The sequence below is a fragment of the Sceloporus occidentalis genome, unplaced genomic scaffold, assembly GCF_023333645.1.
Source record: "Sceloporus occidentalis isolate IW3139 unplaced genomic scaffold, rSceOcc1.0.p SCAF_23, whole genome shotgun sequence".
Classification (NCBI taxonomy): Eukaryota; Metazoa; Chordata; class Lepidosauria; order Squamata; family Phrynosomatidae; genus Sceloporus; species Sceloporus occidentalis.
In genome coordinates this window covers 4661183-4676314 of record NW_028317003.1, presented here as the reverse complement: position 1 = coordinate 4676314, position 15132 = coordinate 4661183, and the positions used below count along the sequence as shown (strand labels likewise).

General features: G+C 38.2%; 1 protein-coding gene across 1 annotated transcript in view; it reads left to right on the top strand.

Moving 5' to 3' along the window:
- LOC149300717 (collagen alpha-6(VI) chain-like) overlaps window positions 1-15132 on the top strand; it is an 83857-nt gene that overhangs the window by 31570 nt on the left and 37155 nt on the right. The window contains exons 21-32 of the mRNA XM_089484768.1: window positions 790-1031; window positions 2465-2527; window positions 3623-3685; window positions 4092-4154; window positions 4836-4886; window positions 6859-6921; window positions 7676-7735; window positions 9918-9953; window positions 10773-10809; window positions 11497-11508; window positions 12264-12757; window positions 13475-13571. Coding sequence (XP_089340894.1) covers window positions 790-1031; window positions 2465-2527; window positions 3623-3685; window positions 4092-4154; window positions 4836-4886; window positions 6859-6921; window positions 7676-7735; window positions 9918-9953; window positions 10773-10809; window positions 11497-11508; window positions 12264-12757; window positions 13475-13571 — 1281 coding nt within the window. The remainder of the gene's footprint in view (window positions 1-789; window positions 1032-2464; window positions 2528-3622; window positions 3686-4091; window positions 4155-4835; window positions 4887-6858; window positions 6922-7675; window positions 7736-9917; window positions 9954-10772; window positions 10810-11496; window positions 11509-12263; window positions 12758-13474; window positions 13572-15132) is intronic.

Below are 15132 nucleotides of genomic sequence, written 5' to 3'. Positions count from 1 at the left end.
GTTAACGTTAGAGTTTGTTTTAAGATTGATTAATCTGGGTTTTTCGCGTAGTAGGATTGATTGTTATTTATTAGGGGTTTCTTTTTTCATGAAGCTAGCAGGGAAACAAGCGGTAGGTAAAGAATTTTTAATTAAGCAAATCTTAAAAGGTTTCGCTCGGAAACACAGGAGTGTGGATGTTAGAAAACCAATTTCTTTTAATTTGCTGCAAAAGCTGGTGGCTGTCGTGCATGATAATTGATGAATATGAAGCCCTATTATTTAAGACAGCTTTTATCATAGCATTCTTTGGTGCCTTTCGCATATGCGAATTGGTGGCAGCAAATAGTAAAGGTGGTTCGGGTATTCAGTTTGAGGATGTTTTATGCAGGGATAAATTGCTAATATATTTAAGATCTTCTAAGACAGATAAATCAGGAAAAGGCTGCTGGGTTACATTGAATGAAGTAACCAATTGTGAAATCTGGCCGGTAAGAACAGCAGATTTTTTCAATAGCAAAAGGCCAGAGTTTAACGGTAACTGGTTAATACATCGTTCAGGGTTGCCGTTAACCCAATTTCAATTTAGGAAAATTTTACGGAATTGTTTAGTAAGTCTAGGTTTAGGTTCCGAGAAAATTTCTTCACATTCATTTCGTATTGGTGCCGCTACAGAGGCGGCTCTGCTGGGGCTGGATAATTCTGTAATTAAAAGGTTGGGTAGGTGGGACTCTAACCGTTTTAAAGTTTATGTTAGACCACATTTGATGTAAGTTTTATGTTTTTATGTTAATATTGATTTCTTTTCAGAAAAGCGTCCAATAGTGGTTTGGATAATAGGACATTCTTTTGTATTCTGGGCACATCGGAGAGCTGCTGAACGATGCTATGGAGAAAATTTGGGTTTTAACCCTGCCTCAATCGTTATCTATTGGATGGGTATACGGGGTTTAAGCATTTATAAACTGAAAGCTAATATTTTGGGTTTTATTAAATTGTTTCCATGGCCTGATGTTATGATAATACATTGTGGGGGTAATGATATTGGTAAGGTAAGGTCTGTTCAGTTATTAATGGATTTTAAAGATGTTATTGAACAGTTAAAGGATGTTTTTGTAGGCACTAAGTTAGTATGGTCTGAAATTGTTCCTCGTTTAATTTGGTTGAATCATAAGGAGTTACGCGCATTGGACAGAGTGCGGCGGAAATTAAATAGATCTATGGAAAAATTTATGGTTATGGAGGGGGGTTTAAGTTTCAGACATTCGGAATTGGAAGGTGGATGTGAAGGCTTGTACAGAAATGATGGTGTTCATTTATCATTTATTGGTTGTGATATTTTTAATTCAAATCTTCAGAGCATGGTTGAGAAGGCCGTGGTTTTTGTGGAAGGGGCCACAAATGGGTTTTAGTATCCATTTGTGGCGGTTGGGGTTGTTTCAGTGGTAGGCCGACCGGCTTTGGGGCAGTCGGCCTTGTTTTAATTTATTAACTCTGTGGTTTGGGCCAAGAGTTGTGGTTATTTATGAAGTTGATACTAAGTTATTGGTTGAGTGTTTATATGGTAATTTTGTTATAAGCTAAATAAAAGACCACGGCCTTTGTTCATCCAAAGAAATTGTATCTGTGTTTTTGTTTATTATCTGGTTACATTGTAATACACCATACAACCACATGAAAAAACCCTGTGTAAATAGCACAGGGTTACATGTGGTTGTTGGGGAAGCTAAGGATGTGAAGGGGTTAAGTCTGCAGGGGTCAGGCAAAGGATATCCTGGTTTGTGTTTTGCATGCGCTCGCGCCGCTCAGTTTTGCCCGCCTTTTTTGAAAAGAATGTTCTGGTGGCGGCTCGCGCCGCTTAGTTTGCCTCGCGCCGCTTAGTTTTCCTCGCGCTGCTGCTTTTTGTTGCGCTCGCGGACAGCTCGCGCTATGGTTTGGGCGGGATTTTGCACTATATAAGCGCTGTGCCTGAGGCGTTCGTTTCACTACCCCAGGCTGCGTTAACCGACTGCACTGACCTTTATTGCGTCTGGTGAGCGGCGGTTTTCAGCACGGCTTCGGGGGGCAGCATGGAAGAGCTGCTGAATTGTCGCCCGCCCCCCCTCGGCTTTTTTATTTTACGTATATGTATTTTTATATTTAAAAAAAAAAAAGAAAAGTATATGTCATGTTGTGGCTTTTATTGGGGTTAAGTTGCTTTCTGTAAAGAGAGTGAACAAAGGGGTTGTTTCAGTGGTAGGCCGACCGGCTTTGGGGCAGTCGGCCTTGTTGTAATTTATTAACTCTGTGGTTTGGGCCAAGAGTTGTGGTTATTTATGAGGTTGATACTAAGTTATTGGTTGAGTGTTTATATGGTAATTTTGTTATAAGCTAAATAAAAGACCACGGCCTTTGTTCATCCAAAGAAATTGTATCTGTGTTTTTATTTATTATCTGGTTACATTGTAATACACCATACAACCACATGTTGTTCATATTCCCACAGGGAGAAATTGGTATTCCTGGAATAAAAGGGGAAAAAGGATTGAGAGGACCAAATGGGGTTCCAGTAAGTCATAACAACAATTGTGAATACAAACCAGGATTTACAAAGTCATAGTAATGATCAGACATATGTGTTTAATTGAATGCTTATTACGGCGCCCTTTATTTTGTGTTGGTAATACTTGTATTAATCCAGGAATTGAAGAAGGTGATGCAAAATAATTCTAGACAGGGGGTTTATTTACTAGAGTTGTCAGGAGAGATTGCAGAAGAGTTGTGGTTTCCACTCTTTGACTTCTCTCTACATTATGGAAGTCCAACCCCAGTGAGGATATTCTGTGGGAAGAGCTTGGCCAGACCTGTATAATACATAGTTAAATCAATAGTGAATAGTTTATTCATAGTGTCCTCTGCCATTAAGGACCAACTCAGCCCTTCCTGATGGAGAAGAATTCCAGCATTTGCCCTTCATAATGACAAATTTAGGCAGCGACACTCCAGTGACCTGACATGTGTGCTGCCATCAAAATAACCCTTTGTGCTTATGATTCTAAGAAACAGATAGATAAAATAAGTAGTATAGGCAGACCAGATAGCAGCCATTAGGGATAAGATGAAATGTCTTCATGAAATTCATGTGCAGTTCTTAGCAATATATTTGGTAGTTTAGTGATTTATCATAAAAGCTACATTTTAATTCCAGAGGTGAAACATTTCTATTGTATAATACATCCTTAATATCTCCTTTCTCTCCTTCTTTCCTTTTGATCTGCTCACGGTCCCTGCCAACTCCATTCTCTACAGCCAACCCTGGCCTGTTGATCGTACCACCTCTGCCTACAAATATTGCCACCCCTAGACCCTGACACACGCTGTAGTGATGTCTGTGTATGCTCTCCACATAATCATGTTCTTCTTTCTCACCTCCACCTTGCTCTTCTAACTGTTATTAGAGGATCAAACTAAATTTGACAAACCAATATGAGATAGAGTATGTTCTCTGGTCATAGGGTAACACAGGCGGATTAATGTGCCTTTCTAGGATGCTAAGTTTTGCGTGGAGTGTGTGAATCTGGTATTAATGTGTATATTCTGTATATTGCAGTAATAATATGGACATATTTAATACTGTTACTTTTTTCATTGTAATCTAACTTAGGGTACTTTTGGGGCCGAGGGCAGTAAAGGAAACCCTGGGAATGCTGGTGCCAAGGGAAAGACGGTAAGTGAAGTGACATTTACTGTTTCTCCAAATCAGCATTTTATTGTGGATATTTGACCTCTGGTAGCTTACTTGTGCATATGCAATTCTAGATCAGTGATCATGGTTTGAGCGTTAAGATTCATTCTGATTGGCTCAGTTAACATCAGTAAGAATATATATTTAATTTAAAGGGGCAGGTTACTATCCCCGACTGCCCTACTACCTTTCTACCTGGGGTGAACCCCAAGAAATCCCCAAAGGGTGAAATGTCATGCAAAAAAAGATTTGAGATTGACTCACCAAGGACAGACAGCCTCTTAATAATACTCTAACACCATGCGCTCACATACATGCCAAGTTTATATACATTTCTAAGGGTATATTTCCAAGTTTTTTACATCAGTTCTGTTTATTTCTATGACAGGGAGAACCTGGAGAACTTGGCGATAAAGGAGACCCTGGACCAATGGGACAACGAGGACCTGAGGTTAGATAATGCATTCAGAACTAATCTACATTATTTTACCATTTAAACATTACAGAACCCACATAGGATTACCAACATATACATAAAACATTCATATTCCTATAGACATATACACATCCACATAGTCTCTCACAATGACGTATACTAACACATTCCAGCACACATATACAAACACATTCACAGGCACTTTCCATTACCCAAATGCTTCCTTAAACACATACAGACACATATAGTTCATCCGTATTAAGATTGGTAGTGCGGGGATTTGGTGAACATCCATGATTAAGCTGGTGACCACATATAAGACCACATTTGCTTTGTGGGCTGGTGGCCACACTTGAGAAAGACTTATGTAGACCATTTCTTTTGGTCTGCCTAGATTTTTAAATGGTTAACTTGGAAAATGTGTTATCCACAAAGCTAGGCAAACCATTAACACATGGGACCATCCCAGGTCTGTAGAACATTTCTTGAGACTGACCATGAGCAGATGAGCTTGACTGAAATTGGGTGGTAGCAACATTATACCTGTTTTAACTCAAACACTGATTTTTCAGCTTCCTAAAGTGTGAAATTAGTTGACAAAAATTTGTTTTTCTACTTTGTGGCTCTTCCAAATAGAGAACAAAAATGTAAATATTAAGTTGTTCGTATGATTTTGTATAACATCTTTGTTTACAGGGGGAAAATGGCAAGCCTGACTATGGAGCAGTTGGAAAAAAGGGAGCAAAGGTGAAATCATATCACACTTGTATATACACTGTGTCCCAAATTAACACAGCAAATATAACATTTTATTGTGTTGATAATCTAGAATAGCTGTTTTATGGAACACGTCACTAAATATTTGTGAATTAAGTGTTTGCTGATGGGCACTTACATCATGTAACAGAAAAGAACAAGATATCTTTGTGCACATAAAACAGATAGTATGCTCACAACAATAGTGTGCCTATTCTACCGTTTTTGGAATGCACAGTGCTGACGTGGGATATTATCTGTGATACTATTGGCACACTCTACTCTTCTGGGAAGGCTTAGAGTGTGTTTGTGGGAATTTGTGCCCATTCAGCCAAAGAGCATTTGTGAGGTCAGGAAATGATGTTGGACCAGAAGGCCTGACTCATTACAATTCATTCAAAATGTGGAGAATGGGGTTATGCTCAGAGCTATCTGTACAGGCCACTTTAGTTCCTGTAGACATTTACATTACCCTTCATTGGAACTACGGGGTACGGCCCCAATCCTGAAAAACAGCCCCATGCCATTAAATCTCCTCCTCCAAACTTTACAGCAGGCAATATGTATTTTGGCAGGTAGTAGACTTCCAGATAGTGTGATTCATCACTCTGGAGAACATGTTTCTGCTGCTTTAGAGTGCAGTGGCGATATGCTTTATACCACTCCAACCGACACTTGCCATTGTACATCGTGATCTTCAGTTTGTGTTCAGCTGCTCAGCCATAGAAACCCATTTCTTGAAGATGACGCACATTGCTTGTGCTGATGTTACTTCCACAGGCTGTTTGAAAATCTTTAATTAGTGATTCTACAGAGAACAGTGGATTTTTGTACTTAAAAACACTTAATGATGATGAGGGGTGTCCACATTTTGTTACTTAATGTGTGAACAGCACACTTTTGTGTAATATAAGGCTCTCTGGCTCTGTATTTGAATGACCATAATGGCTATATTTGTTGACTAAAATAGCTACAGAAACATTACTAGCATTGAGCATTGCCTCGCAAAGTAGTTGATTTTGGCTGTTTTATTTGGGGGTGTTGATTTTCACAAACATTGAAACTAGTATTTACTTCTAATAGCTCATTCAATGTTTTATTTTTATGTACTACTGTGAAAGTATCTAGGAATCCTATAAATCCTTTATTACCCGGTCCTACTTTTTCCGGACAAAGAGCCATAAGAATACTACCACATTCATTTTTTATTTATAGTCATAGCTTATTCAAATATTTGCATTTATTTTTTGCATAGGGAGATCGGGGATATCCAGGATATAGCGGTTTTAAGGTATGTATTAATATTCCGTGTGTCAATATATAAATAAAAATACTGCATAGCACAAAAAGATAGCTACATAGTAATTTAAGTTGAAAAAGCTCATCATAATCCAGAAGGCAAAAAGCCCACATTGAAGCAAATAACAATAGTGCCTTTATAAATGGGTAAATACCTATCAGAATTAATTTATGTTGAACCATCCAGAAATCTTAATTATAATGAATTATAATAATTATTATAATTATCATAATAGTGATTTCTGGATGGTTCAACATAAATCAGCAGACTTGGGCTGCTGTTCTTGAACTGATATTTTGAAGTCAAAATTATCGCACAGGCGATTCAGTTACTGGTAACATGGGTGTGAGATCATTGAAAACCAGACACACAGTCAACGCAGAGCATATGCTACTACAAACGCGTTCTAGTGGAATCTATCCCATCACAAATATGGATGACTTTTCATATCCCCCTGGTCTCTCCCTAGACTAAAAAAAGTTAATATTTTGCTTACTTCTTGTTGTACAATTAAAGTAGTGAAAACTATTCTGTACCTGTGTGTACAGCAGGTTTCTTGTGTGTTCGTAGACTTGATAAAGGCATTCTTCAAAACATGTAAAATTCAGTTGACTTATGAATTACTATTGCTTAATAATGCTGCATGGTTTTATTATTTCCAAGGGAACAAGTGGAGAGCCTGGAGTGACAGGTGATCCTGGGAAAAAAGGTGTTGCTGGAACATCTGTAAGTATATATTTATTTGTATACAAAGAGACCACATCACCAACATCAGCATCATGTGATCTGCAAGGCTGTCTGTACTATTCTCCCAGGTGTATCTAAGTCCTACTTATTGCGCCCAATGTGCCAACCATGCATCTCATATGTGTTGGAACCTTAAGCCATCCCTAAAGATGTGGTGATATGATTCGATTATGAGATACCACTTTAAAGCTGCTATTCTACGTATTCTGCTTACTTTATTACTTTTGTAACTTAATGCAGTTAAAATTGATGTTTTTTATTGGGCTAATATTCCATCAGTATTAGAGATCTATTTAAGTTGTGACGGTTTATGTGGCAAATTTTCCTATGCTAGTCCAATAAAAGATTTTAACTTTGGCTAATGACATCTTTTCTTGGAGCAATATGGAATATGGAACAATATATTCCTTGTTATAACTAAACGCAGCATAAAAATCATCATTCTAGCACTGATCAATGTCCAAACCCTTCCCAAAAAGAATTCTTTAATTCATTTTTTTAAATGCATCTGTGCTTAAAATGCTGAACATTTATATATAATTTTTAGTTACTTATTAGGTGAAATAAAAAAGATAGCCTAAGGTTTACTGTAATGTAATAGAGAGTGCAATTTATGTGTTTACGTGATACAATGTCTTTAGTACATTGTTCATTTCTTTTAGCCCACATTTCATTTACCTAGTCCAATAAATGAAATGTAACCATTGACTATTGTTTTTCAATTCTGTTCGAGGTCCATGCACATGGAGGTGGTGTTGGTGATCCAGGAGCACCAGGACCTCAAGGCCCTAGGGTAAAGTTGTTAGCACAATATACCATTGTGTTGTATGAATATTCCTAATTATACTGAATATTCTGTGGTTAAAGGTGTTAAACAAAAAATAAAATGTATACTCAGTATCTGTTTTAATTTTGTGAATGAAAGCAAATTTTGAGGTTGAGAGACAATGTGTCCTGTCTGCTTAGATATTGTGTCTCTTGTCTTTTTTGAGTTTATGATAAATTTTAGTAGACCAGTGCTCACAGAGTAGCATAACAAGCTTCAGAAAAAGCTCAAGGCCTTAAAAGCATATGCAAGCCTACAGTACATAGTACTCTATGAACATTCACTAAGATGTATCTAAGACTTCTTTGAATCAGGCCCTGACAGGCCTTTGGGCAAACCAGGAAAATGCCACTTGGGCTGATGGTGCCCACACTTAAGTTAACAGCAGGCAGACATAGACACAGCCACACGCTACAAGCGTGTAAGAGCGTAGCATGTGACATATTTTTTTTACTGTGTGTCTAAATTAATCTTTCATCCCACAAATCTACCTATAGCAAAACTACATAAATAGGCCAGACCATCAGCAGTCAAACAGTTAAACACCCACTACAAAGAATTATTTCAGAAAAGTGACAGATCCACATTGAATTGGTACTGTTAGGGTATTAAATCATTTAAGTTGCAATTCAGTAGGTGAAATACTAGTATGTAATAAAGTACCTTGTTATAGTATAGTGTGTAGATTATAGGGCTGAAACAACGAATCGATAAAATCGATAATAATCGATAACGGAAATCGTTGTCGACGATTTCCGTTATCGATTAATCGAGTGATCGATTCGTTGTTGGCTCCTTTTACTTACCTCCGCGAGCGTTCCCTGCTTCCGCTACACGCTCTGCACTGCGTGACGGATGTGACGCGTTCCGGAGGTAAGTATTCTTCATGTCTGTGCGAATCGCTCTGTGCGAATCGCTCCGTTCGCACAGAGCGGTTCGCTCTGTGCGAGTGGCTCCGTTCGCACAGAGCGGTTCGCTCTGTGTGAGTGGCTCCATTCGCACAGAGCGATTCGCGGGGGTGGGGGTGGGGGTGGGGTTTCAGGGGATGCAGGGCAGAGTGGGGGTGGGGGGGCAGAGTGGGGGTGGGGGGGCAGGCCAGGGTAGGAGACTGAGTGCAGGGCAGAGTGGGGGTGGGGATGCAGGGCAGGGTGTGAGTGTGGGGGCAGGGCAGGAGACTGGGTGCAGGGCAGAGTGGGGGTGGGGGTGCAGGGCAGAGTGGGAGACTGGGTGCAGGGCAGAGTGGGGGTGTGGATGCAGGGCAGGGTGTGAGTGTGGGTGCAGGGCAGAGTGGGTGCAGGGTGTGAGTGTGGGGGCAGGGCAGAATGTGGGGGCAGGGCTGGGTGCAGGGCAGAGTTGGAGACTGGGTGCAGGGGCACAGTGCAAAGTGCTGGGTGCAAAGTGCCAGGGCTGGGTGCAAAGTGCCAGGGCTGGGTGCAAAGTGCTGAGTGCAAAGTGCCAGGGCTGGGGCAAAGTGCTGAGTGCTGGGTGCAAAGTGCCAGGGCTGGGTGCAAAGTGCCGGGTGCAAAGTCCTGGGTGCAAAGTGCCAGGGGTGGGGCAAAGTGCTGGGTGCAAAGTGCCAGGGCTGGGTGCAAAGTGCTGGGTGCAAAGTGCTGGGTGCAAAGTGCTGGGTGCAAAGTACCAGGGCTGGGGCAAAGTTTCTTGAACAGTAATAGTCCACCTCTTTTCAGAATGTTTGGGGTTATTTTGTTTCATAAATATTGTGTTTGGGTTTTTGTACTTTGAAAATATTGTTTTTTTATTACATCATAACAAAATAGGAATGTTAATGTAAATTTTAAGTTGTTTTTTAACATCCAGTTCATTAAATTATTTTAAATAAACTAAAAATTTGCATATTGTTTTTTTTTATCCGATTAATCGATTAATCGAAAAAATAATCGGCCAACTAATCGATTATTAAAATAATCGTTAGTTGCAGCCCTAGTAGATTATCATAACAAATATTTATGCATAATTATGTCTGTCTCTTTCATAAAGATATAAACCTCAGTAAAGACAAATTCTTGCATAATGATTCAATTCTGTGACAAGTAGTTAGTTTATTCACAACCACAAAAAGCCCCCAATAAAAACTTAATTTTACTCTTAATTGCTTTATTTTTACTAACATTCTTTATTTTAATTTTAGGGTAAAAAAGGACAGAAAGGTTCCACTGAGCTGTCGGTAAAAGGCTATTATTTAATTTTTTATCATTTGTTGTGTGAAATTTCATAATTGCTAATTAAGCAGCCATCTTGTTTTCCAAATAACATTAATTGGAAAGTGTTTTTTTTCTTCAGTAGATTGTAAAATATGTATGTGATGGTAATCACAAACACAACAGTAAATCAAGCACTAAAGAGAGTTGTAAGTCACATCTTGGTGTAGTATGTCATGAAGAAAAATGGTAAAATAGTGTGGTAAAAAAAGTTGTGCAAGAGAAGAGAAGGCTTAAGGGTCCTAGCATGTGTAGCTTGGACGAAGGATAAGAAAGATCAATATAATGGAACACATAATGGAACTGAGCTGGTTGTATGTGTGAAGCAGTCTTGCAGCTATGGTAAAGATTATTACAGCCAGGAAACGTAAAATCCAACGCATTATGATAAGACTGGATGGTGGAAACATATAATTTGATGGTATATAAAGACCACTGTGCCCATCTAGTTGATCATTTTAAGTTTGCCTTAGCTTTGTCCTACCCTGGATGTAGGACAAAGCTAAGGCAAACTTAAAATGATCAACTAGATGGGCACAGTGGTCTTTATATACCATCAAATTATATGTTTCCACCTTTCTTGGGAGGATCAATGCACTGGAGATAACTGTAGGTGAACCATAAGTAATAATACATGAGTATGTGAAGAACCCCCACAAATGTGACTTCATCCAGCAGTTGCCCCAGAGTAGTAGCACTCAGACTACAGGACAGCTGCTGTATAGATGTTGATGCAGGAGCCTGTAAATTAAAGTAAATGTAACTATGTTTTTTTTATCATACAGGAATGTGATCTAATCAATTTTGTCCGTAATACATGCTGTAAGTATCTTTACATAAAATATCTTTATGTATCTTTATGTTTTAAATTCATATGCTCATTTCTAGTTAATAATTAGTTATAAATTTGGTAAAAAGTGATTTTAAATATCATATCTAAATTATTTTATTAAATATTTGAATGGAGTATATTGACATTTAGCAGATCATCATCTCAACAGAGGCTCACCCTGATAGAAAATGTTGAGGATGCTTGGTAACTGGAAGTTCCCTTTTTAGACAGAGTGGTCAATAAGCACAGAATTTAAGATCCAAGTTCAGATTAATTGCTCCTTAGTTTGACCAGATCAAGGGGAATCACACTATGTCTAAAACTATCTAGCACCGGCCACCAAATGACATATGTGCGGCTGATGGATGAATACATATGCATCGTGCAGCCGCGCATATCCAGCCAATCTGCTGGTATGAGCTGCCAGTCAACCAGGCATCTGCCTAGTGTGCTGGATGACAAGTCCAGGCCTGAGCTCAGCATTAAGAAATCAATTTTTGGTGGCACTTGTGCACCACTGATATAATCTTGCAGCGCATGTAGGCGTGTGTTTGTAAAAAAACCCAATGATTCCTCCAGAGAAACACTTATGTTCCATATCTTTATTGTGCAATTACTAATTATTGTTACAATATATTTTGTAGATAATTGATAAATGTTTCCTCTCTCTGTTTCAGCATGCTGTCAAGGTAAGAGCTACGGTTGTATTTTTTTCTAATTTTAGTAGTCTATGTCTTATCCATTCAGATTTAACAATAACCTTACCATGACTCTCCAGACCTTTACATAGCTAGATTTTACATTTTCATTTGACACAGTGGTATGTATTAAAGGTGATTCTTCTGCAAAATGCGAAACATGGTATTTTCACCATAGCAAACAAGGAAATGATTGGACCATTTTGTTGATTTCTAGGGTGATCAGGAGTCTTTTCAAAGTTTGCACCAGATGTTCTTTTAATACATAAACCAGTTTTTACAGTTGACAAATTCCAGGAGCCCTTTTAGGTCAATGAACATCCTAATGCTAATGGTCTGTGGCACCAGGGCAACCCCAAGGAAGTGATTGTACAAGGGAGAAAGAATTCTGTGCCACCTCTGGCGCAGACCACTACAGGACCGGATGACCTCACTGTTTACTAATTTATTTGAACAATTCAGTAGCATTTTAGCTTTTCTTAGCAGATACGCAGGGAATGTACGTTTTAAAATAAATGTTATGTAGTCAACAGCAGTACATCTTATCTGTAACAGTGAGAAAAGATTCAAGTGACATTAAACTCTTTTGAGTCTTAGGGAAATAATTATGCAAATGCTGCATACATTAACAATAAGGTTTACTTAATAGTATAGATAAATAAAGTAAGGTTATTTATGTGACACAGTACAGTAAAGTAAAAATGCAGTGTTGTTTTCCCTTTCTTATTATTGTTCTTGGCTTTTAGGAAAAAATCTGTGCCCTGCTTATCCAACTGAACTGGTATTTGCTCTTGATGTGTCTGCTGACACCACCCCAAAGATATTTACAAAAATGAAAGATATTGTAACAACTATGTTGGAGAACATGACTATCAGAGAAAGTAATTGTCCAATTGGAGCCAGGGTATCTGTGGTATCCTACAATCTAAAAACCGACTATCTTATACGCTTTTCTGACTTTCATCACAAAGAGAAACTGATAAGAGCTGTGAAGGACATCGCTCTGGCTAACACAGCTAAAGGTCATGATATTGGTGGTGCCATGAGGTTTGTAGCCAGGAACATCTTTAAGCGGTCTCTTAAAGGTGCCACTGTCAGAAGAATTGCAGTTATTTTCAGCAGTGGACCCTCCAATGATGTGGTGTCCATCAACACAGCCATCATGGAATTCAGCACACTTGGAATAATTCCAGTGGTCATTGCGTTCACTCCATTACCAGGACTCAAGCATGCTTTTACAGTAAGACTTTCCATAAACTGCATATCTTATTTGAATATGCAAACATATAGATAGATGGAAGCTATACCATATTAATTTATTATATTTCCTGAAGTATTTCACCTTAGCTAATAAGATAATAATTTTTATCTCATATTTAATTGTTACAGTGTTTTCTAGAGAAGAGATTAAGGAATATACCCTATTAACACACCTAATCATTATAACATAGAAACTTTCAAATTAACATTGTGTTGATTCACAACCTATGATCTTGGGAGAACTTTGTTGCACTTATGAGATTGCATTCAGTAGATTATTATTTTTGTCTAGACTCCAAAAACTTGTAGAAAACAAATGAATATAGATGTTTCCTGTTTGTCCACAAATCCAAATTGCATTAATCTTGTTTCTTAAAAAGTTACTTCAAATAAATAAAAAAAATACAATTATAGAACAGCAGCAGGGTATGTCTAACTAATTTGAATCTAGTGTAAAGGGTATCTATTCCCACTGAAGCATCATTGGTCAAAAGGCAGTTCTATGGTGCCCAATATCTATTCACTACCAAATACTGATAGCTCAATATTCTTTACTGTTATATTTTATGTTCCGCACATTTTGTAGTTTATTTGAATAGTTCCAGCAGGTATGTTGCAATCATAGTCTCTATATATTTTCACAGATACAAAAAAGCAATATTTTTAATTCAAAATATATATTTTTTCTTTTATACAGATGGATCTCACTGGAACATTTCAGCTGATTGATATTGCTGTAGATGAGGACTACAATCCTCTACTAAAAACCATGCAGTTGTGCACCCTCTGTTTTGGTACAGTATGATCAAAATATTAGATTTGTCATTGGATTCTGTGAGACAATGGGTATGAGAATATACAGAAAATCATCGTGTATAGCATTAAGTGTTGTCACAGAACATACAGTCCCCTCCACTGATATTGGCACTCTTGGTAAATATGAGCAATACTGAATGAACCCCTTGATCTTTTCTTTAAAAGAAAACATATGCATATGCTCTACTTGGATGGATATTAAACAATTGTGAAATATATGTGTGACTCAATTATTGGTACCCCTAAGAATTCATAGGAGAAAATTATACTTGAAGTATATTCCCATTGATATTTTACATTTTTAGTACACCTGGGTGACTAGGAACAGGAAATTGTTCAACCATGACTCCCTGTTTCACAGGGGTATAAATATTAGGTGACACATAGGCCAAATTCCCATAGTCATTCATCACAATATGTAAAAATGGCTGTGATGTGCGGCAAAAGGTTCTTGAGGTTCACAAAATGGGAAGTGGCTATAAGAAAATATCAAAAGCATTGAAAATGTTATGAATAAATCTGGAAGAGGACGTGTGTCTCTATATGTCTCAATGCACTGTGAAGAGGATGGTTCAAGTGGCCAAAAAACCTCCAAGAATCACAGCTGGAGAATTGCGGAAGTTAGTTCCATCTTGGGGTCAGAAAGCCCCCAAAACTACAATCTGACATCACCTACATCACCAAAAGTTTATCCAAAAACGAACTCAGCCGTCTTCAGTTTGCCAGACAATACTGGAACCTAAAAAGGGATCAGGTTCTATGTTCAGATGAAACCAAAAAAGAGCTTTTTGCCGATAAACACCAGAGGTGAGTTTGGCGCACACAGAGAGGTAGCCATATGGAAAAGTACCTCATGACCATGGTTAAATAAAGTGGTGGCTCATTAATGTTTTGGGGCTGTTTTTCTGCCAGAAGACCTGGACATTTTGTTAGGATACATAGCATCATGAACTCTACCAAATATCAACAGATATTAAATGAACATCTGACTGCCAGGAAGCTTTTTAATGGGCCATGGTTGGATCTTCCAGCAGGACAATGATCCAAAACATCAAAATAAACACAAAAATGGTTTACTGTCCACAAAATCAAGTTCCTACCATGGCCGTCCCAATCCCCTGACTTGAACATCATAGAAAACCTCTGGGGTGAACCAGCATTGACTTTGGAATTTTAAGGATCTGGGTAGATTCTGCATGGAGGAATGGTCTCAGATCCCTTGACACCTATTCTCTGACCTCATCAGACATTATAGGAGAAGACTCAGAGCTGTTATCTTGGCAAAGGGAGGTAACACAAAGCATTGATTAAAATGGTGCAAATAATTATGCCACACATATATTTTTTGTGATAAACATGTGTTGTATTTGCAATTGTTTGATATCCATGACAGCAGAGTATTTTTGAGTATCTTTTGAAGAAAAGATCAGAGGGTTACACAATAAAAACAAATTTTCACAACATTCTTTGCTTATATTTACTAAGGGTGCCAATAGTAGTGTAGGGCACTGTAAGCAGTAATAACAGACAACCGGCTAA